This window comes from Desmodus rotundus, chromosome 6 (genome assembly GCF_022682495.2).
Source record: "Desmodus rotundus isolate HL8 chromosome 6, HLdesRot8A.1, whole genome shotgun sequence".
Taxonomy (NCBI): domain Eukaryota; kingdom Metazoa; phylum Chordata; class Mammalia; order Chiroptera; family Phyllostomidae; genus Desmodus; species Desmodus rotundus.
The window spans coordinates 103,301,893-103,324,342 of NC_071392.1; the positions used below are offsets into that span (position 1 = coordinate 103,301,893).

At 56.2% G+C, this 22,450-nt stretch overlaps 1 protein-coding gene across 3 annotated transcripts in view; it reads left to right on the forward strand.

Moving 5' to 3' along the window:
- Window positions 1-22,450, forward strand: part of SULF2 (sulfatase 2) — a 104,880-nt gene that overhangs the window by 73,556 nt on the left and 8,874 nt on the right. For all 3 annotated transcript variants that reach the window (XM_024559772.4, XM_053927179.2, XM_053927180.2), the window contains exons 4-11: window positions 3,843-3,994; window positions 7,017-7,186; window positions 11,717-11,867; window positions 12,962-13,137; window positions 15,462-15,590; window positions 17,014-17,070; window positions 17,712-17,838; window positions 19,229-19,424. In XM_024559772.4, coding sequence (XP_024415540.2) covers window positions 3,843-3,994; window positions 7,017-7,186; window positions 11,717-11,867; window positions 12,962-13,137; window positions 15,462-15,590; window positions 17,014-17,070; window positions 17,712-17,838; window positions 19,229-19,424 — 1,158 coding nt within the window. The remainder of the gene's footprint in view (window positions 1-3,842; window positions 3,995-7,016; window positions 7,187-11,716; window positions 11,868-12,961; window positions 13,138-15,461; window positions 15,591-17,013; window positions 17,071-17,711; window positions 17,839-19,228; window positions 19,425-22,450) is intronic.

Below are 22,450 nucleotides of genomic sequence, written 5' to 3' on the forward strand. Positions count from 1 at the left end.
GACATCTGCTTCCTTTTCATCACAACCACACGTCCTCATTTATGTCCATGGTTAAGTTCCCCTTCCACTAAGTTCTTCTGGCTGCTCATCTCGAGTTTCCCTCAGCGTAAGTGTCCGCATTCCCAGGGGCAGCTCCGTCTCTCCTAGCACGGCGTTACATGCGACTCGGGTTTCAAGCACAGTGTTCCGACTTCTGGTTTCTTTGCTGCACTTTGATCTCTGCTGGCCGGTTCTCTGCTCTGATCAGCCGCGTCTGCAAAATGTCTTGTAGACGTATCCCTGGGAGGTGAGGCGGCCTTGCCATCTGAGCGTGAACAGAACGGCAGGTGCGCTGTGACCAGTCACCAGTGACCTTTGCCAGAAGTGACGTGATTGGCCACTGATCGCGATGCGCATATGTTATTCACACATCTGTTTGTGGACCGGAGAGCCAGCTGCGAAGTTTGTACTTTAATGTCACTACAGTGGGTATGCGGCGGCGGCTAAATGTGAACTGAGTGGGGGAAACGGGCGTTTAAATGAGCTGTGGGAACTGACGTGTGTGGGTGTCAGCGCCATGCAAAGTGGGGGCTGCCTGGAAGTGGCTGCTCCTCTGCAGGTTGTCACTGCTGTCCTCCTTGTTGGGTTGCCACGTGTCATTCCTTGGCACTGTCGGGCCCCCTCGCTGCCCTGGCCCAGCTCCGAGTCTACTTCCTCTCTGCGTCTCCCACCTCTGCTGCTTTCTTCCATGTTGCTTCAAGCTCAAGTAGACTCTCCCCCCATTCCCCTCCCTGGTGGCAAGGTGACTGCAGCTCTGGCCAGTGTGGCTCAGCTGGTTGGCGCATGGTACTGTAGCCGAAAGGTTGCGGGTTTGATTCCTGGTCATGGCCCATGCCTGGGTTGTGGGTTCAGTCCCTGGTCTGGGCGTGTATTGGAGGCAACCAATTGATGCTTCTCTCTCACATCAATCGTTCTCTCTCTTCTTTCTTCTCTCTCTGAAAAGCAGTGAAAAAATGTCCTTAGGTAAAGATGTTTAAAAAAAGGAAAGATGACTGCAAGCAGCTTCAAGCCCTGTAGAAGAATTTCTCTTTGCCAGTAGGTCTTTAAAAATCTCGGGGCTGACTCTCATTGGTTTAGCTTGGGTCACATGCCTATCTGTGAACCAATGGCAGTAGCCAGGCGACTGGGGTGCTCTGATTGGTCAGGCTGAATTAAGATTAGTTCACATGTACTTAAGTAAAGAAGTGATGGTACCCAGAGGACCAGGTGAGCCAAACAAAAGTCTCCACTGCCAGGTGTGAATTTCCATCCAGTGCCTGGCACATGGGAGGCAGTGAGTGCCCCGTCTTTTCACTTGATGCCAGCCCTGCTTCCTAGGGGCAGCTGTCACCAGCACATTTTCAATGGCCTTTCCTGTCCTGGCATTTAATTCCTCTTAATCTGCCTGCCAAGATGTTCCATCCCCCGCACCAGCCCCTAGTTTGCGATTCCTTTGGCACCATCCAAGCCTGGAAAAACTCAGTGACATCAGCCCTGACATAGGCTGTGTTTTTTATCTTGATTTTAATTCCAGCTCATTCTCCTGGCTGTATCTCCCGGCCCAGAGCCCTGGGGCCCACGCTAATTTGCTTGTCCCACCTCATCTGGTGCCGGAATAACCATTTTAAAAACTGCCTTGGGGAAATCTAATCAAATGAGAACAAAATCTAATTTGGCACTAAAAGCCTTTGACTGAAGCCCTGTTTTCTAGGGCCTTGTGGAGCCTGAATAATAAACCCTTTCTGGATTTTTTTTAAGGGCTGGGGGCTGGAGAGAAGGAAGAGATGTGAAAGAGGAGATTCCAGCAGAGGAAGCTCCAACGCTTCGACACCCAGAGCATTTGGCAATAATGAGCAGGGGAGGGCTTCCAAGGGAAACCCATTTCCCACCCCGGGCCAAGAATTTAAGCTTCTTAGCATTCTATATACTGCACCTTTATCAGAAAGACCTTGGTCCCAATCTTCAGGGACAAACCCGTAGATCACAAGCCAGGGTCTTGGGAGACCGGGGAGAGAACTGAGTTCCCCCAGTGGGGAATTGAGTTTGCCTCTTTCTCAGGAGGTCGTGCAGAATAGTGAAGTCCTGTGCTTCTTAACTTCCTCATGGTCCTGGGTTCCTTTCAGAGTATTCAAATGTCAGAAGCCACGACCATTTCCTGGAAAACGCACATATAATGCAAAGTCTGGCATGTAATGTTTCAGGGGACCTGTGGTTCTTCTGAAGTATCCCCGTCAGGCTGCCTTTTGCTTCTCCTCGCTGTGGCCGCCAGGACCCTACAGGATCTAACCCCTCTACTGTGTAACGCTATCTCCTCCCATCCTCTCCTCCCTCCCTCCCCGGCCTCCTTGGGTTCCTCAAACGCCCTCAAGTCTGTTCCTGCCTCAGGACCTTTGCTCGTGCCCTCCCCTCTGCCTGAGGCCATGTGCCTTGTCCTCCCATATTCCTTACAACTCCCTCTCATCATTCTTCAAAGAGACCTTCGGGGAGCACGTGGCCCAGTGGTGCCTCCAGGGTCCATCTCTGGCCACGTGGTCACATATCATCCTTTATGTCCCTCCTCACTGTTACCACCACCAACACCATCTTTACTTGTCACAGCTCCCCCGACTCAGACGTCAGCCCCCTGAGGGCAGGGATCCTGTTGGTCTCACTCACTGCTGTGTCTCCAGCGCCTAGGACAGTTCCCGGCATACCATAGGTGTTTAATAAATGGCTGGTGAATGGATATATTGATTTTTACTGTGTCCTGGCACACGGGTTCTGTTAATTATTTAGTATTTTTCTCTCCACTGTTTTACTCCTTTTCCTTCATTTGTTCACATCACCACCAGTGTTACTTGCCGCGAACAGAAAGCGCCAGGGCTCCGTGAGGGGGTCTTATTAAATTTCACCCTCTTCGTTGTTGAGGTTCTGAACCAGCTGAGAAATAAAACTAAGGAGTCAGCAAACAGAAGCCAAAATAGCACTTTGATGAATCTGACAAAGGCCAGGCTGGAGGGCATGGGCCTCTCTCCGAGGGTTGTCATGACGACCGCTGCGTGAGCACGTCCTGCTCTTGACTTTCAGTGAGCATACGCAGGGATGCAGCTCTGTTGAGTAAATGCCCAGGGTCTGAACCGCTGGGTCAGAAGGTGACGTTCAAGGTCAGCCGACACTGCCAAACAGCCTTCTGCAGTGGGTGGACCAGTTTGCACGCCCACCAGCATCCACACGAGTTCCAATTGTCCCACAACCCCCCTCAACACTTGGTATTGTCCGTTTCTTACCGTTAGCCATTCCGGTCACTGTGTCGTAGATAGAATTCAAGGGGCCCAGAGCCATGAATACAGGAAAAATTCACTCTTCCTTTCACTAACGCACAACTGAAACTTAGTGGTCGCTTCCATCGTTAGCATAGGCCACGAACCCCTGCGGGTGGGCAGAATCTCTAACTCTCATCTGCAGAAGTCACCCTTCTGTTGCTTTTCCACTGCCGTCACTGCGGATGTTGCAAAACGAAGTATTTCCACGCGTCACTGCTCTGATCACTCCCCACAATGTCTTGCTTTTACTATCTTAGTTAAAAATAACTTTTAAAGACGCCCATGGTTATATGGCAAAATATTTTAATGTGTTGGTAATAACTGTGTTTCAAAATAATTGAATCTCTGTAACCCTGTGTATTTTGTTTTCTATGTGTAAGAACACTCGGAAGGGGGTCCCAGACGTCACCTGCTTGCAGCGGCCCCGTGCTCAGGCCTGAAGCACAGGACGGGTGGGTGGTGCCCAGGAAAGGCTTTCGCTCACTGCTGTCTCCTGGCCTCTCGGTCCCTTCTCCCCTCCAGCTTTCTTCGGAAAGTACCTGAATGAGTACAACGGCTCCTACGTGCCCCCAGGCTGGAAGGAATGGGTGGGCCTCCTTAAAAACTCCCGCTTCTATAACTACACGCTCTGTCGGAACGGGGTGAAGGAGAAGCATGGCTTTGACTACTCCAAGGTAAGTTCAGCAGCCTCCCAGCCCACTGCATGGTTCCTCGGCCCGCCCTCCAGGGCCCATGCAGTGAGCCCGTGGGCCAGTGTTCACAGCCCAGTCTTGGCACCTACTCTGTGCCCTTGGTTCTTCTACCTACTCCTGAGAACCTCAGATCTGGGAAATGGGCGCACCCTTGCACCCTTAGTAATGGGCACCCCCTAGGGCCCCGGCACGGTGCTGGGAGTCTCAGGTGCGACTCTGCTGTGCACCACGGTCATACGAGGTGAGTGGACCGGCTGAATTTGATGACGTTACTTGTCCACTCCCTCACGAGTGTTTATCGAGAAACTGCTGTGTGCCAAACTCTGTGCCAGTGCTGCACACTCACTCACACGCCCTCTCTCCTGTTGTGTCAGCCCCGGAATGAGGCATTTCAGCCACACCTTCCACTCCGGTTATTACAACCCTCCCCGCATCTTTACAAGTGCTCGCCTGCCCTGAATTTGTCCAGGTCTCACCTGCCTTCTCTTCCAGAAAGCCTTCCTGGACTGCCCTAAACGGCAGGACTTATCCTTTCTTGAATCAGACTGGCCTCTTTCGGCTGTGACCAGAAACTGAACTCGAAGGGGCTCAGCTGAAGAGGAAGTGTATTCTCCTATTTAAGGGATCCAGCAGTGACAGCGCCAGGCAAAGCTGGGCCTGCAGCTCAGACATGGCTCGGGCGGTGGTTTCTCTCTCCGCTGCGCTGTTTTCTTCTCTTCGACCCCCTTCCATCCTCTCCACTTCCTGCCCTGCTGCGTGCGTGGGAGTCTCCCGCCCAGGATTCCCAGCGAGTCTCACTGCCTCTCATTGGCTGTGGCCGGGGCACGTAGTTCTAATATCCAACCGTGAAGACGGGTTTATTATGAAGAGCTCTTCCACCCCTCCCCACTGGCTGTAGACAGCGAGCTTCAGCGGTGGTCCCCAGGGATCTCACTGCCGATTCAGATTCATCCCCTAGAGGCACTGATGTTGGTTTCCTGTTGGGATCCGACCCCTCCTTTCACCCAAGAGCTTTGCACCATTTCAGATCCTACTGTTAGTTACCTTTGTCGCGTGAAGAGTTTTTCTAACACCTTTAGATCGTGGTCCACGACTAGACCGGCATCTCTTCGATTGATGGAACATTATTTTTGTGCCATAGGTTCTACAAGGCCCTTTTGTACTCTTAAAATTACTCATAAGAAAGTATTCAAGGAAAAGCATGTGAACTAGCAAGGGGCTCTCTCCCCTTCCCCCCCTCCTTACGGTCCCCAGCGACTGTCCAGGATTCTTCCTGGGCACTCCAAAGCATATGAAAGTGGGGGTTGGCCTCTCCTTGCCTCTCTGCCTTCCTCCCTTCTCCCCTGGGTTTGACTCTGTAGCCTTCTTTCTCTGCTAACAGTGTATCCTGGACAACTCCCCACCTCAGTGACCGCACATCAACGACCCTGGTATTGTCTGCACAACCCCACATAGTGTGACCGCAGCGTCAGCCCATCACCCGTCTTCCCGTTGCTGGTCACCGCTTTACCAACAGCAGCACTGCGGTGACGTAGAAATAGTGTCCGCGTGTCCCTGAAGGTGTGCCTGTGGATGCACGCAGACACCAGTGTGGGGGGTGGGGGATGTGATACAGTGTAACTCAGGGTAGAAGCCAGAGCCACTTCCTCACCTTTTTTCCCTCCAAAATTGTATCCTATTTTGAAAGCGATCATTTCAGGCAGAGCTGCTTCCTGGGAAGCAGTGGGTACATTTCAAGAACTCACTACCTTCCAGAGAGATCAGCAGCTAAAGATGTGCCAAGGTCAAGGAGAGTGTTAGGCGCATCTCAGCTTCGGGGCTGAGCCTGGGCCGCCCTCAGGCTCTGCCCTCCCATTTCCTCCCGCTCTCCCCCCCACTCTCTGCCGCCCAGTACTGAAGCGGGTCTCACTGCACAGGGCTCTCTGCTAACCCTCAGCGCACCCCTGCATCGCCCCTGCCAGTTCCCCCTCTTTCTGTTCCTCAAGCACGTCGTGGGCTCATCCCTGCCTCTGAGCCCTTGCGTTGGCTGTTCACTCTGCCTGGAACTCTTCCCTGCATCAGTGGTTCTCAGTCCTGGCCGCACACTGAAATCCCCTGGGGAGCTTTTAAAAAGTCCAATGTCCAGGCTGAACAGTCAAACCAGAAACCCTGGGAGTGGGCCCAGGCATCGGGGAAGCTCCCCCGAGGATGCCAGCAGCTAAGATGAACCCCAGTAACATAGATCTTCCCATGCCCAGCTCCTTCTCATCACTTAGGTCTCAGCTCAGATGTCGCCTCCTCAGAGAGGCCCTCCCTGACTGCCCCAGCTCAAGCGTGCCCCCAACCCCTGCTCTCAGTTACTCTGTGTCACGTCCTGCCTGTCTGTCTTCATCTGCTGCGCCCTGTCACTGCCTTGGGGTTTTGTTCACATCTTCCTCTGCTCCTGCCCCCAACGCAGGCACTCCAGGAACGCAGGATGCACCCGCCCTGCTGGCTGGTAGCCCCTGGAGCCTCGCAAAGACTTCAGGCTTAGGAACCAAGACTCAGGAGGGCTGGCTGTAACGCTCTGCAGCTGCGTGACATCGAGTCGCATAACTTCCCGGTGCTTTCATTTCCTGTTCTGGAGAGCAGGGCTTGGCGTCACACACACTTCCAGTGGTTGTGTAAGAATTAAACGAGCTAACGCAAGGAAACCCAGAACGGTTCCTGGCACACCATAAGCACTCGGTGGTAGAAGCTATTATTATTTCAGTATCTACCATGAATGAATGACAGATCGCAATTTCTCGCCCATCCTTCCTAAACTTTTCTCTACTTTTTTTCCCTCCATTATGCATAGCGCCATTTGACATTCATGTTTTACCTGCTGACTTATTACCTGTCTGCCCCCTACACCGTCAGCTCCCGAGGGCAGGGATTGGCTGGCTCCGTCTCTGCTGTGTCCCCATGCCCAGCCCGGCACCTGGCACACTCAGTACCAATGCTCAGCTCCTCACGCGTTGCCCTGTCTCTCCCGCGCCCCCAGGATTACCTGACAGACCTCATCACCAACGACAGCGTCAGCTTCTTCCGCACATCCAAGAAGATGTACCCGCACAGGCCTGTGCTGATGGTCATCAGCCACGCAGCCCCCCACGGCCCCGAGGACTCAGCCCCCCAGTACTCCCGCCTCTTCCCCAACGCGTCCCAGCACATGTAAGCTTCGGCTCCTGCCCGCAGAGCCCACGGTGGGCATGGAGGTGGGAGGGCCACAGCTCTGCAGTGACAGAGCTGGGTGAGAGACCCCGGGAGCATGCAGCTCATCTGCGGGGAAAGCAAGATACAAACCCAGCCCAGCTGGCCACGCTGCCAAAGCAGGCGACAAGTTCTAACTTGGGACCCACTTCCTCCCGCCGGCAGGTCTGTGCCTAGAACTGCATTTCAGTATAATGGGTTTCCTTTGGGATTCCATGCGTTTCATGGTACACATGTTAAAACATTCTTTTGGGAAGGGGTCCATAGCTTCATCAGACTAATACCACATTCACCCACCTTTATTAAGCATCGGCTGTGTGGCAGGCTCGGTGCTAGGCCCCTGACATGGCACCAAGTTACTGAATATGCACTGTGACCCTTGACGTATTAGCTAACAAAGCACCCCGAAATCTAGCAGCTCCAAACAACGGTGCATTGTCTCACAGTGTCGGGGAGAGGCCTTTTCGGGAGGTTCTGGCTCAGGCTCTCCCAAGGCTGTTGTGAAGGGGCTGCAGCCCCCTGAGGCTTGCCTGGGCTCCACCAGCTCCTCACCGTAGTAGCTGCGTTCCTCCAGAGCAAATGATCTGAGAGAGAAGAGAGACAGACAGATAGACGGACAGACATGGGGAGGGTGCAGGGAGGCCAAGGCGGGAGCTGTGGCCTTTTATAACCTAACCTCCAGTGACACCCCAGCGCTCTGCGGTATTCCATTGGTCACACAGACCCCGATGCTGCTGCGATTGGTCACACAGACACTGCTGCTGTTGTGTGGGGGTGGACTACCCACACGTGTGGTACCAGGTTGGGCCATGGAGGGTGCCCTTGGAGGCCATCTGTCGGCCACACATGGCTTTCCCATGTTACAGGCCAGGCCGAGGAGGCACAGAGAGGTGGGGTCACTTGCCTAGAGGCACCCAGCTGGTAAAGGCAGAGCCAGGGCTCAAATGTGGCCCACACTCCCACCTCCCCTCTCTCTGCCCACCCTGCCAGTCCTCCTCCCTCCAGCTGACGAGTAAATATTTCTGGAAAGTTCTGCTTTACTCTGCCTCAGACCACCTCCCACTTATCAGTGACACTTGGCAGCCCTTGCCTTGATACCAGGATGACAAGGACAGGGCGGTTTGGAACCCTACTGCACGTTCTGGGCGTTCAACTTTCATCTCACTAAGAAGGCGCCCCCTACAGGCCCCTCTCTACAATTACTTCCTGACAGCACCCAGAGTGGCTCAGAGGATGCAGGGTGTGTTAACCTCTGATCCCCTGGTCTCTGGGGAGGAGGATTGACAGGTGATGAACTGCATTCCCCGGGCTCACCCCCTAGAGGGCAGCACAGCCTCTCAGCACAGTGGACTTGCCTGCCTGCCCCCAGCCCACTCCTCCCACAGGGATGCCAGCCTCTCCTCCCACCCCACTAATGGCTCACCTGTGCAGAAGGGGCCTGTGGCCAGCTCAGTCCCACCTAAGGGAGCAGCTGTGGGGAGGGGGGTACACTTGGCTTCTGTGGCTTCACCTTTAAAAGTGGCACCGGCACTGCCCCTCCCCCGCCCCAGCAGCCCTGGTGTCTCGGGATGAGATTGTTTGACATTGCCTGCTCATTTGTTTTCCCTCTGAAATGGAAATTACAGAAAGTGAGCTCCAGCGGCGCCTGCTATGACTTACCCGGAGAACCCCCTCGCCCTATTAGGGGTGTGCTTGGAAGGCTCTCTTATCTCTGGGGTGTAATCATTTCCAAAACAAAACCAGAAAGTTCTGCAGCTGGGATGTTTAGTTATGACAGTTGAGGGGGCAGAGCGGTGAGGAGGGGACAGAGCCCCACAGGTTGGGTCGGCGTTCCAGATCTTTCTATCAGGAGGCTGCTGTCAGAGACGCTGACCCCATCAAGCCTGTGCCCTGCTCCTGGGCTGGGCCTTGTGGGTTCTGAGAAATGCTGCTTGATGCTCCGTTGTCCCCGCCTCTCACTCCACACACACTCACACACACTCAGATTCACACAGACACAGGCACACACAGGTACAGAGACGAGCACCAAGATGCAGATGTGCACACATAGACACACACATGTACATACACAGACATGTGTGCTCACAGGCACACAGGTCAGACACACACACAAAGACAGTCACACAAGTGTCCGCACACACCCATGCACACGAATGCAGGCACACATTTAAGGATGAACACAGATACACAGAGATTCACACGAAGGCACAGATACATACAGACGCACAAAGACACATCCGAACGGACACCTACAAACATGCAAAGACACAGACACGCCAACCCACAGGCACATGTGCACAGAAACGCACAACATGCAGACACCAGCCCCAGAGCCGTGCCTCACATGTGGCTCCTGACTGTGGGTCCCCAGGCCGCTCCTTCTCTAACCCGTGGGGGCCAGGCCGGTCGACAGCCTTGGGGCGAGGGGCCAAGAGGGCAGAGCCACCCCCCACCGCCCCCCAGCAGAAGGGGGGACCTCCTTCAGGCCCCGCTGTGAACACACCAGACATTCCTGGGATTCTTGAGGAGGTGAGGGTTGCAGCTGGGTTCCCACGAAAATGCCTGGACGCCATCTCCGCGGAGGCCCGGCCTGGTGCAGGCGACGGTGGCCCGGGCCCTGCAGCCTCTGCCTCTCTGGGAAAGGGCTTCGGGGCTCATCCCTTGCAGACCCCCGACAGACTTGCCCCTCGCCGGTCTCAGGACAGACAGCAGCCTCAGTATGTGATAGATTCAGGGATGATTGCTCAAAATTGCCTCCTGGAATGTGGCCCCTTGGGCCTGGGGAACCGTTTTCCCACGCCGCCCAGCAGCTCTGAGAGGCTCTTTGTGCAGTGTGGCCAGCAGCCCTGAGCCCGTCCCTCCGTGAGGGGGTGGCGGGGAGCTTGTTCCTGGGAATGTTCGACAGGCAGGTCAGGCCCCAAGCTAGTCCGCAGGAGCGCGCAGCTTCTCCTAATCAAAGGAGGCCTTGGGCCGGGTTGGATTTAGCAGCAGGAGACTGGCCAGGGGCTGAAAGCGAAGTCCAGCGGGAATCCGGAGAGGCTGTGACTCACCGGCTCTGCATAGCAACCGTCTCCATAACGGCCCAGCTGCCCAAAGCCGCAGTGTTATTACTTCTGCCCCAGAACATTCCGACCACATTCAAGAGGCTGTAAAAGTCCTGGTGTGGCCCTCAGGAGGGGAGGGAGGTGGGCCCTCCCTCTGGCAAGACCTGTTCTGCCCGCCCCCGCCCCTGCAACCCTTTGCCCCTTAATGGCCATGTTGAAAAGACTTTTGTCACTGCAAACTTAACCTTAATGTGCAGTTTCGTCTGTAGAGGGGATAAGATGGGAGGGGGGAGGCCTCCAGTACCATCAGGTCAAGGGACACCCACTGTTTGTGGGGTTTTAAAGAGAGCACTTCCTATCCATGGTACCCCCACCCCAAATCCCCCAATACATTGGTGGGGTTTTCAGTAGCTCGGATCCAAGTTTTGCTCAGACGCTGTGGATGCGAGGGTCTCCAGCAGGGAACCCCACCATACCCGCCGCTGGGGTTCAGACCCCGGCTCTGCCTTTGGCAGCTTAGTCCCCTCGCTGGGCCTCAGCATCCTCATTCCTCACGCAAGGAGAATAAAATTAGCGCTGGCTCCTAGGGCTGTTATGAATATTAAATGAGATGGTATAAGGCGAATCCTTTGAGCTGTGCCCCGCATGCGGTAAGCGCTGCAGACGTCAAAGGCTGTTCCTTTGTCATTAGTCATCACAGCTGACCCTTCAGCAGAAGCCTCAGAGGTCAGTGGCTTCCCTGCCCACTCCCTCGCAGGCGGGGGCCCCACACTCCTCTGACCCTCTGCTTCCTCTTTTGTGAATGGGAGGGTAAATCCAACCGGAAGAATAATTGTGCCAACTAAGTCACAGGACCTGGCAGGCCTCAGATGCAGGCCCCAGCCCCTCAACGCCAGCCGTACATGCGTGTCTATTAGTTACCTAATTTTTAACCAGTTTCTCTCTTGGGAGCCAAAATCTGCCTGTCGCATAAGGAAATGTGGCAGGCGTGCCTTCACTGTGCTAACTGTCCCTTGCCATCCACCCAAGGTAACTGGAAAATAAATGCAATCCTGTCCAATCAGAGCTGGGCACTGTGCCTCCGAACAGGAGCCTCTCGCTTTCTTTAAAAAGAAAAATGAGCCCATTCCAGACAGGTGTCCAAGGAAGACGGACACCAGACTGAGACTTTGGCCTTGACGTCTCGCTGTGCTGACAGAGTTGGAGTGGGAAGGACTTTGAGTCTGTGGCCCTGGGTCATTTAACACAGTATCTCCCGAGGTCTTCCCGTGCAGCCGCTCCACGCGTGGAGAAATGCCGACCTAACGCGTAGCAGAGGCCGTGACACCGTGTCCACTTGCCCCCAGGTGGGGGCGTTTCATGCCGGGCTGCAGACAGGGCGCCCGGGCGGGCTGGGGGCCACCTGGCACCCTCTGGCCTGACCTCTGCCTGTGTGTTCTCCTGTCAGCACGCCCAGCTACAACTACGCGCCCAACCCCGACAAGCACTGGATCATGCGCTACACAGGGCCCATGAAGCCCATCCACATGGAGTTCACCAACATGCTCCAGCGGAAGCGCCTGCAGACCCTCATGTCTGTGGACGACTCCATGGAGACGGTAGGCCGCCACCCCGCCCCCTGCCCTTCCCCCTCTCCTGCGTGTCTCAGCGGGCAGGGGCCTGGGAAGAACAGCTCTAAGCAGCCCAGACCACCCCTGCCTTCGGGAAACGGAGACCCTAGCTCTGCTGTGTTCTGTTCTGATGGCCACGTGTGGCTGTTCACACTTTCCAACAGCTTTATCGAGATGAAGTTCAGGTACACAGAGCTCACCCACTTAGAGAGCGCAGCCCGGTGGTTTCGATGCATCCACAGACGTGCGCGGTCACCGCGGTCACCTCCGGGGCATTGCCGCCGCCCCAAGGAGAAACCCCACAGCCTTGCCCACCCCGCCAAGCCCCCCTCACCCTTCATCCTTAGGCAGCCGCCAGCCCACTGTTTCTCCGTGGATGTGCATCTCGTCACGTGGACATTTCACATGCACGGAGTCACACAGAGTGTGGCCTGTGACTGGCTTCTTCCACTGGCGGGATGTTTTCAGGTTCACCTACCTGGTGGCCAATATCAGAGCGTCATTCCTTTTTCCTGCTGAGAAACAGTCCATGGTGTGGGTGCACCCCGTACACTGTGTGTACCCGCGGCTGTTTACATTTACATTTCATTAAAATGCAATGCAATAGAATTCAGTTTCCCAGTCACACCGACCGCACGGCAGCACCCAGTCCCCACACACGGCTGGTGGCCGCCATGTTGGACTAGATGGAAATCGACGTGGCCGGGGGCACCGCAGAAGGCTCCGTGGGAGCGTGGTAGGTCACAGGCTCCTGCCACGGTCAGCTTCATTCACTCATCAGCACCTGCTGAGCGGCAGAACCCCCACCCCGGTGGGGCTGGCAAACGTGCTAAAGCAGGGAGACAGACAGCCCACACATAAGCAGAAGAGGCAGACAGTGAGCACTGCCGTGAAGAAGAGTAAGGGGACAAGAGGGGACAGCCCCTGGGGAAGCTGCGGTTGTCAGCGGAACAGCCCCAGGGGCCCCATGGAGAGGGGACGGCCTGAGACCGTCAGCCGGGGAGCAAGCGGGCAGCGCGTGCCGAGCCCACTTGTCCCCCATTCCCCACCCGGGCGCCCTCACCTGCCGTCCTCTGTCTCAGATCTACAACATGCTGGTGGAGACGGGCGAGCTGGACAACACCTACATCGTGTACACCGCCGACCACGGCTACCACATCGGCCAGTTTGGCCTGGTGAAGGGCAAGTCCATGCCGTATGAGTTCGACATCAGGGTCCCGTTCTACGTGCGGGGCCCCAACGTGGAGGCTGGTTCGCTGTAAGTGTGCCCACCCCCCTCCAATGAGGCCTCTAGGATCTGTGGGCACCCAGACAGGCAAGAAGCAGGCAGCGCCACCGTGCAGCCTGAGTCTCACCCCAGGGTGACTCCCGTGCTCACAGGTGAACCTCGGTGCCAAGTGAAACAGTGATTCGGTCTCGGGAAGGAGAGGCCAGGGGCCGTTAGCACCTGTGCAAACAGAAGGTTCGTGGCGGGCGGTGTGCCAGGGCATCCGGGAGCTGGCCCGTGTGCTGCCACCAGCAGGTGGAAATGCCACCCTGATTTCCGTCTGGCTGGGTGCCCTGGGGTCTGCTGGCTGCTGGGAGGAATCCTGACACCTCTGGGAAGGGATGGGGGAGTCGGGGGATGGGCTGAGCCAGCTCAGGCCGCAGCACAAAGGGAAGCCAGCTCCCCTGCCATCCTTCCTCAAGGGCCCCATGGCCCTGGGCCAGCCTTCTCAGAGGGTTCACCTTTGAGATGACATGTTCTGGCAGCAAAAAAAAAAAAAAAAAAAAAAAAAAAAACAACCATGTCTCGAGCAGGGAGAGGTAGAAGGCCGCTACCTCGGATCCTTGGTGATGTTATGGACACCAACTCGAACAGTTTTTTGAAATGCAGGTAAATCGCTCCGTAGTCACTTGTTTGGTCTGACTTCAGAGTCCAGACCAGACACCCACAGGCACTGACAGGGCGCGGGTCCCACTCCCCATGGGGACCTACATGATCCCGCCACCTTGGACACCTGGTGACAATTCCCAGCGCCGGCCCAGCCCCATCCCTCTTCCTCTGCCCCCTCATCAAGTCCCGCCCCTGCTCTGGTCTCAGGGTCCCCACCTGTGATCATCGCTGTAACAGTAACTGTGTTTACGCAGCGGTCATTGTTCAGGTCAGGTCTGAGCTCTTTACACCCAGCTGCTCATTTACACACCACAGCCACCCTGTGAAGGAGATTCTGCTATCGTTCCCTTCCTGCCTGAGGAAACCGAGCCCCAGAGAGGTTAAACAGCCTGCGGTCACGTGTAAGGGAGGGAGTCTCTGCTCCTGTCTGCCACTCCTTGCGGCCTCTCAGTGACCTTGAACCACCCCGGTAAATAGCAAGAACGTGACCCCCAGAGGGCTCTGTAAGCACTGCCATTATGGGCTTGGTCAGCCTCAAAGTCTGTGATCTGGTTCCAGGGACCCAAAACAACCCCACGTGGACACCACAGAGAGAGTGCTAATGTCAGGCTGGGGGCTGAAGATGCACAGGGGTCAACCAGCCAGGACTCCTTTGGCTGCAAGCAGAAATGACCAGCAAACTGGATGAGACTAAAGATAAAAAGAATGCATCAACTAAAGTAATTGGGAAGTCCAAGGCTAGGTCTACCTTCAGGCATGGCTGGATCCAGCAGTCAAGTCACACTGTGACATGGGGAAGCTCTCACTTTCCATTTCTCCGCCCTGCTTCCTCTGAATTGACTTCACTCTTGGACAGGCTTTTCCTTTGTGGTGGCAGAGTCGCCATGACTTGCAGCCGTCTGGCTCAGGGAGCCAAACAGTGGTTTGAACAGAAGCTGGAGGCTGGCTGACGCTGGCCTGTCTCAACTCACGTGTCCCGCTTCCCCGTTCACAAGGCTGTGCAAGCACATGAGGGGACTTGAGCTCACACGGCCTGCCCCCCACACTGTTCACCAAGCATCCTTGCTGGAGGGTTTAAGAGGTGAGGGAGGCACCGCTGGCAAGACAGGGTCACACATCATGTAACATAACTGTGGAGTGACATCCACCACCTTTGCCACATTGTGTCAGTTTGGCCCACTCTTGGGAACAGATCACACAAAGGTGTGCACGTCAGAGGGCAGGGACCACAGGCCCTGTGGAGTCTCACAGGCTCCCTCTCCAGCAGAGAACTGAAGGGACTAAAGGAAGGAACATGCTATGCTGGTATCTGGAGGAGGAACATTCTGGCAGCAAGAGCAAAGGCCCTGAGGCCAGACTGTGCCTGGCCTGTCAGGGACAGCGCCAGGGCCAGGGGACAGCCCGGGATTGGAGTAGCTCTTAAAGATGGGCGTCCTTTGTTCAGATAGTAGGGGGCAGGGAGGGCATTCCTGGCAGAAGAAACAGCTAAGTAGAGGTCAGGTGTGGCCTGACACTCCTTGCCACCCCCATAGTGTGTCTGTGGCACAGAGGGGAGGGAGGGAGGAGGGGCACAGTTCAGGTGAATTGAGCCACAGGGGGCACTGAGGGCTGAGATACGGGGAGTGATGTGATCCCAGCTTCCCACCTCCAGGGCCTGCATCCCTGATGACCTCTGTCCCTCCAACTGCACCACCTCCCTCCCACAGGAATCCCCACATTGTCCTCAACATCGACCTGGCCCCCACCATCCTGGACATCGCCGGTCTGGACATCCCCTCGGACATGGATGGGAAATCCATCCTGAAGCTGCTGGACACGGAGCGGCCAGTGAATCGGTGAGGAGGGGCTGGGATGCTGAGCTCCCCCCACTGCATGAACTTGGGGCCAAACCGTGTGGGTCTGAGGAGGGGGTGCGACTCTAAGAGTGAGGAGCTGGGGTTCCGGGGTTCCTCATCTCAACCACTTCCCCACCATGGGAGAGAAGGGTGGTCCCTCTGAGGTTCCAGCTTCCCATCTGGAATATGGCCAGGGAGGCCAGTTGCAGACCCTAAGTTTGTGTAAAACATGGAATAACAACAACAGGAATTAATACTCAGGAAGCACTTCCCACTTGCCAGGCCCTGTCTGAGTGCTTGGCTGGGGGTTTAATTGTGTTGATCGTCACGGTAACCTGGGGAGGCAAGCATTATCATGCTCCCCTTTTACGAGTTTGGAAACTGAGCCCTGGCGAGGTCGAGTGACCGACCTGTCGGCGGTCTCCGGGCAGCTCCGAGTCCAGCGTGCAGACTCCAGACTAGAGGCTGAATCCCCATCGCCACGCTCCTTGCCTTTCACGCCAGATGGCATGATGGAAACATATTCCTAGTGTCCTGGAGGCAGAAAAGGGAACAGGGATGGCGAGCAAAACGTAGGCAGGTGGGAAGGTGACTTGAGCCTGGTGGGGACAGGAAAGCAGGGAGACTAGCCACTGGTGTGGCAGTAGCGACATCTGGTGGCCAACACTGTAACTGCCCACTGGGGTCACAGCCCCAGAGAGCTGACTATTGCAACCCAGACTTGCACCCCCCGCAGCTCAGAAGGGCCAGTCCTGATGGGCACTGTCCATCCACATCTGACTGCCCTGTGGGGGGACCACCTTCACTGAGCCTCCTCCCTCCAACTGTGAGGCTTTATAAGCTGTAAGGGTGTAAACTGGGCAGGTTTGGGGAGCAGGGGCTCTGGGTTAGGAGCCAGAATCCCTGGGATCAGGTGCAGGATGGAAGCTGCCTGTCAGCCTGAGTCCCTGTCTGGGAGATGGACACGGCATGAAAAGCGCACTTAAATTACACGAATCCAACCGTAAAGGGTCGAAGGAAACCCTCCCCACCCAAAAAAACACAGTGTAATTCACCGAAGTCAGGGCGGCCACTCCTTCTGGTACTGGCCTGAGAGGAAGCAATCTCGCCCGACACTGGGGGATTGCTGGGCTTCCTGGGAGGCACAGACGCGTGTGCACGTGACTGCGTGTGGCCTTGACCTAGTCACCTCTGCCACAGGCCTCCAGACGTGAGTCTCTGGGAAGGTGAGGCCCACCAGGGGCAGAGGGTGTGGGCGGCAAAGCCTTTCCCATGGCCAGCTCACCCTGTCCTTCCCTGGGGCCCTGGGGTCTGTGCTGGAAGCAAAGCCTCTCTGGGCATCGGCCTACTTCCGGGAGAATGGGCAGGGGACATGAGAGGTCCCCTCATTGAGGGGAACATGGAGGTGTGCTTCCTTCCCTAGGTTTCACTTGAAAAAGAAGATGAGGGTCTGGCGGGACTCCTTCCTGGTGGAGAGAGGGTGAGTGCTGGGCCCTGGGAGGAGACACCCAGGGCATTTGAGCTGAGCAGCACCCAGGTACCCCCACAACTGCACCGTCCCAGGAAGCTCCTGGCAGCCCCACCTGCACCCATGGTATAAAGATCTCACTGTGGGGCCCTCACTGGGTGGCTCAGTGAGTTGGAATGTCGTCCCAGAGCCAAAAGGTTGCAGGTTCGATTCCTGGTCAGGGCACATACCTAGGTTGTGGGTTCAGTCCCCTGTCCGGGTGCATTTGGGAGGCAACCAATCGATATTTCTCAGGCAATGAAAAACTGTCCTTGGGTGAGGATCAAAGAAAGAAAGAACAAATAGAGATCTTACCATCGGGGACGGAGGGAGATTATCATCATACCTTCAACAGTGATGGGAAAATGCGGGATCTAGACACAGAAGCCGTTCCTCGTTCCTGTGGCTGACACAGAATTTGCATCTGGAGGGCACGTGTTTGCTGCCGCCTGCACGACGTTTTCTAATTTATTGCCAACTCATGCCCTCTGGGAGGTTCCTCCTAAGGTCCCATCTCTTAAGTCTCTGAACGACCAGAAGACACGGCCAGGCTGGACCTGCATGCTCCTCCAGAGCAGACAGGCCAGCCCCGTGTCCCGCTCTCTGCCCCACAGCAAACTGCTCCACAAGAGGGACAGCGACAAGGTGGACGCCCAGGAGAACTTCCTGCCCAAGTACCAGCGCGTGAAGGACCTGTGCCAGCGGGCCGAGTACCAGACAGCGTGTGAGCAGCTGGGGCAGGTGAGGAGGCGCGGCTGCAGGCCTGGGGCTGGGCGCAGGGCCCTCCAAACAGGGGCCCGGGCCCCCTCCTCAGCCCTTCGGGGCCGGTGTCCCCAGGAGATGGTGTTTTGCTGACATGCGACACCCAGGGTGAGGCGAGGGGATTCTGGTGATGCTCAGAAAGAGGTTTCTTTCTCAGCTCCCTGTGGATCTGGTCACGTGGGAGGAAAAGTCTCCCGTGGGGTGGGCGTGTTTTTAGCTCCTGACCCCTCCTTAAGGGAGGCTCAGTGGGCCTCTGCACGGCATTGGTGAAGGTCAGGAACCGTTTCTGCTGTAGTCCCTTCACAGGCTCCTCCTCTTTGAGGCCGAGTTTCCATTTATAGGAGTGATAGGAAATCGCCTTTTGAAATAAATTTAGGTTTTAAAAAAGTGAGTTGATTTCAAAAGAAACATTAAGGAAATTGTACTCTTAATAGTACTTTAGAGATGGCGAAGACTGACTGATGTTTGAGAATCTGAACTAGGCTTTTCTGAGGCCTGGGAGGCCCAGATGGGCCCTGGAGGGGGCTGGGGGCGCGGTCTTGTAAAGAGGACCCCAAGCAGGAGGCCGGAGAGCTGCTGCGGTTTATGCTGTGCACCTCTGTTGCCGGTCACTGTTCCAGGCACTGTTCCAGGCACTGGGGCGACAGCCTTGAATGCCATCCACACACAGCACTGATGCTCTGGGGGGAGCTCAGCCTCGGGTTTGTGCCAAGAGCCCACAGCCGGTTCTGATTTCTGTTCTGAGCTACAAGGAAGAGCCGATGAGTCCAAGGGGCCTCTGTCCCCCTGGGATTGTTGTCAAACCCTGTGCCCCGGATTAAGGGTCAGGCCACCCGGGGCAGGGGAGGGGCAGGTATCTGCTTATTCAGAACAGACTACCAGAGCACACTGCTTAGCCCAAGCGGAAAGAGCGCTGGAGGTGGGGTTTGGGGCCCAGGCCAGCTGGGGAGGCATCGGTCCCAGTCCAGGGCCCTGGGACCAGCAGCCCTAGGGCCTCCAGGATCCCCGTCCCAGCTGTGCATCCACCGGGGCAGGCACGCAGTCCTGGCCCTGCTGGCTAAGTCAACCCCAAGTGCCGTTGCCCGTCTCACTCACGCTTTGCCTGTGAGCATTCCCTGCATCGCAGTGCCTCCCGTGCCTGGGGCTCACACTCGGCCACAGGGTCACACAGTGTCCCCCCTGGTGCCACTGCTGTGCTTCTTGTCCAGTCGACACCTGGGAGCATGTAGTTCCAGGTACAAAGCTCTTGTGAGCCCATGTCCCCACGAGGGCAGGAGAGAGGAGTCTTGGGGTGGACGGGGGCAGCAGGGAATATGGATGGGCCGGCTGGCCGCACCTCGCAGCCTGAGGCCCCCGCCGTGCCTTGCAGAAGTGGCAGTGTGTGGAGGACGCCACGGGGACGCTGAAGCTGCACAAGTGTAAGGGCCCGGCACAGCCCAGCAGCAGAGCCCTGTCCAACCTGGTGCCCAAGTACTACGCGCAGGGCGGCGAGGCCTGCACCTGCGACAGCGGCGGGGACGACCAGCTCAGCCTGGCCGGACGCCGGAAAAAGCTCTTCAAGAAGAGTGAGTGTGGCGACCTGGGTGGTTCGGGCAGGGGGACAGCTAATCTTTTTTTAGCAAGTAAAATGATTGGTTTCTAGATTGAATCACACAGCTAAACATCTCCTTGCTTCAACCTGGGGCACAGAGGATAATCTTTAAATAATATGAGAACGTGGGACTCAATTAAGCCTTCTCTTTTCCTGTTAATGTGTAGAGGAAAGAAAAAGGCACCAGAATAGCCGAGACTCAGCTCAACCCAAGCCCTTACCTGAGGACAGTGGAACATCAAGGCCATGTGCACCGCACAGCCACCTAGAAGCAAGGCAGACGGTCACTCTTAGGACAGACAGGAAAGACTGGGTCACACAGCCAGTTTGGGGATTAAGCCCCATCAGCTAGCCCAACACCCTTTCCCCTGCAAGTGCGGCCAACGAGATGCTCTCTGTGCTTCCTTTCTAAGCAGCCGGCCTGGAGCTGGGGTTCTAAACTGGGGGCAACCTTGACCCCCAGGAGGACACTTGGCAGTGGGGAGACTTTTCTGGCTGGCGTGACTGTGTGGGAGTGGAGGTGCGCTCACGTCTAGTGCGCAGACGCTATGGGTGCTCTCAACACCCTGCAAGGCACGGGTCCGCCTCCCACAACAAAGGTCTGTCCAGCCCCACGTCACTGGGTTTGAACTTGAGAAGCCCTGGCCTGGAGCGGCCCCAGCCCTGGCACGCCGGGCAGAGCCAACTGGACCGGGAGGAGATGTTTAGGACTCTAGGGACGGGCCCAGGAGACAGGTGTTCATGCACTTACTCTCCTCACAACCTGCAGACCTCGTGGGCAAGACGAAGTGTAAGCTAGTGAACAGGAAGGTCACTTCCCTCGGTGGAAAATGCATGGAGGAAATGAAGTGGGGACGTGACCAAGTGGAGAGGGTGGCAGCTCTGGAATGGGTGGTCAGTTGTTGTTTACACAAGAGCCAAGTGTGGAGAAGGAACGGGCACTTTGGGGGAGGAGGGAGCACGAAGGCACCGCAACTCCCAGCCCTGGAGAGCAGGCCAAGCCACGCAGGGCTTCATGGCCCATGTGGTGGGTGGGCGCAGGGTGTGGCCTTGGGCGAGGACTTCACAGCTGCAGAGGCCCCTGTAGCCACAGACCAGCGGCTCAGTGCCGCACCGGATGCTGGAAATGTATCGGTTCTGTTGCGTGTCATCCTCCAGAGAACCTTGTAAGGCAGGCACCGTCCTAAGACCATGGCTCACAGTCTGTGCTGGTCGCACCTTGGCTCAGGATTTGCACCTGGGCCATCAGAGTCCAGAGCCTGAGCTCTTGGCCACTGGGTTAAGCAGCCCCCTTCCCAGGACGTGTGGGAGGGAGGGCACTGCAGGGACCCTGCAAACAGACAGCTAGGGTGACATGGAGAGAGAGTGGTGTGGCCCCAGTCCGGGGAGAGGTTTACACAGGCGCTTGGCCAGCCTCTTGTGTGAAGAGTCAGAGAGTAAATATTTGGGGCCTTGCAGGCTACACGGTTTCTTGTCTCAGCTACTCAATTCTGTCGCTGTGGCAAAAAAACAGCCCCAGACTTGGGGGAGACTGGCTTCTTTACAGCATCAGGCAGAGGGCCAGATAGTTTGGGGCAGCCTGGGTTTGTGGCTGGGAGTGGAGGGTGGGAAGATATATGGCCACTGGCTCCCAAGCAAGAAAGACAAAGGAGCAGAGAGAACCAGGTGGGGTCTAGTTCACGGCCTCTTGGGCAGGTAACCTGTTCCCACAGAGGGATCAGCTCAGCACTGTGTGTAAACCAGGTGCCGGGCACTGTGGCTTCAGGGAGACTGAACTCAGGGAGGAAGAAGCCAAGGAGAAAGCTGCCCAGGGTCAAAAAGGCCTGAGGCTTTGCCGGAGAGGCCATGCCTCTCCTGGACCTGGACCCTGGATCCTGTGATCCATCGAGCCTGAGAAATGAGAGATGCCAACAGCTGTCCCAATAGACAGGGCAGCAGGACCAGGTCCTGAGGTCCTGGGCCTGGGCCTGGGCCATACGGGTGCAGGGGCCCCTTCCTCCCAGGGGTGCCACATCTCTGGCCTCCAGTCAGTCCTCGAGCTATGGGCTCCTTCTGGTGGTCATACAGAGCCAAACATACCTGGGCGGGGACCAGCCCCAGGCCTTCTCTGGGGGGGGTGGGTGTGAAGGACTTGTGCGTGCTGGAGCCAGACCTGAGTGAAGCTCTAGTTTTTTTAAAGCACAAAGGAAGGGGGGCGTGGCCAGATGGAGAGCACACCGCCCGTCTGAAGGGGAGGTGCGTCAGCTCCTGCGGGGCCCACTGTGTGGGCCTGCGGACCCAGGTGGGCCTGTACGTCCGCTCCTCCTCAGAGGCTGGAAATTCGCACACCTACGTGACCGCCCACCCCCTTTTTTCTTAATGTTGGTAATCTGATCTAATTTGTCTTTTATTAGAAGATGCAGGAAATCTGAGCTCTGACTTCAGCCGTCGTGCCGTTTTCAGCAGCTGATGTAGTTTAGAAACGGTGCCCGCCTGGTGGAGAGCTGCTTCCAGCTCACAGCTGGGGAAGCCGAGACTCAGAGAGCTGAGTGACCCCCCCAAGCCACTCCCTTTTCTATCTGGGAGGAGCTGCCTGGCTCTTCATTTCCCCCAATGGAAATTGATAGGCTTTGTTTTTTGTTTTATTGTGGTATAATTGACAGATAATATTAGGTTGGTTTCAGGTGTACAACACTGATTCAGTATTTGTATAGATTGCAAAATGATCCCCACGGTGAGTCCAGTTAGCGTCCGTCACCGTACACAGATACGTAACGTGGCGTCACTAATGGCAGCCACCACACCGTACGTCCGAGATTTCACAACTCGGAGTCAGTACACCTTTGGACCCCCTTCACCCATTTTCCCCATTTCCCTTTTCTTCCCCATCCCCCGCCTCTGGCAACCTTCCAATCTGTTCGCTGCACCTATGACCTCAGGGTTTTGGGTTTTGTGGTGTGGCTGTTTTTTTTTTTTAATTCCACATATAGGCGAGATCATACGCTTTGTCTCTCTCTGACG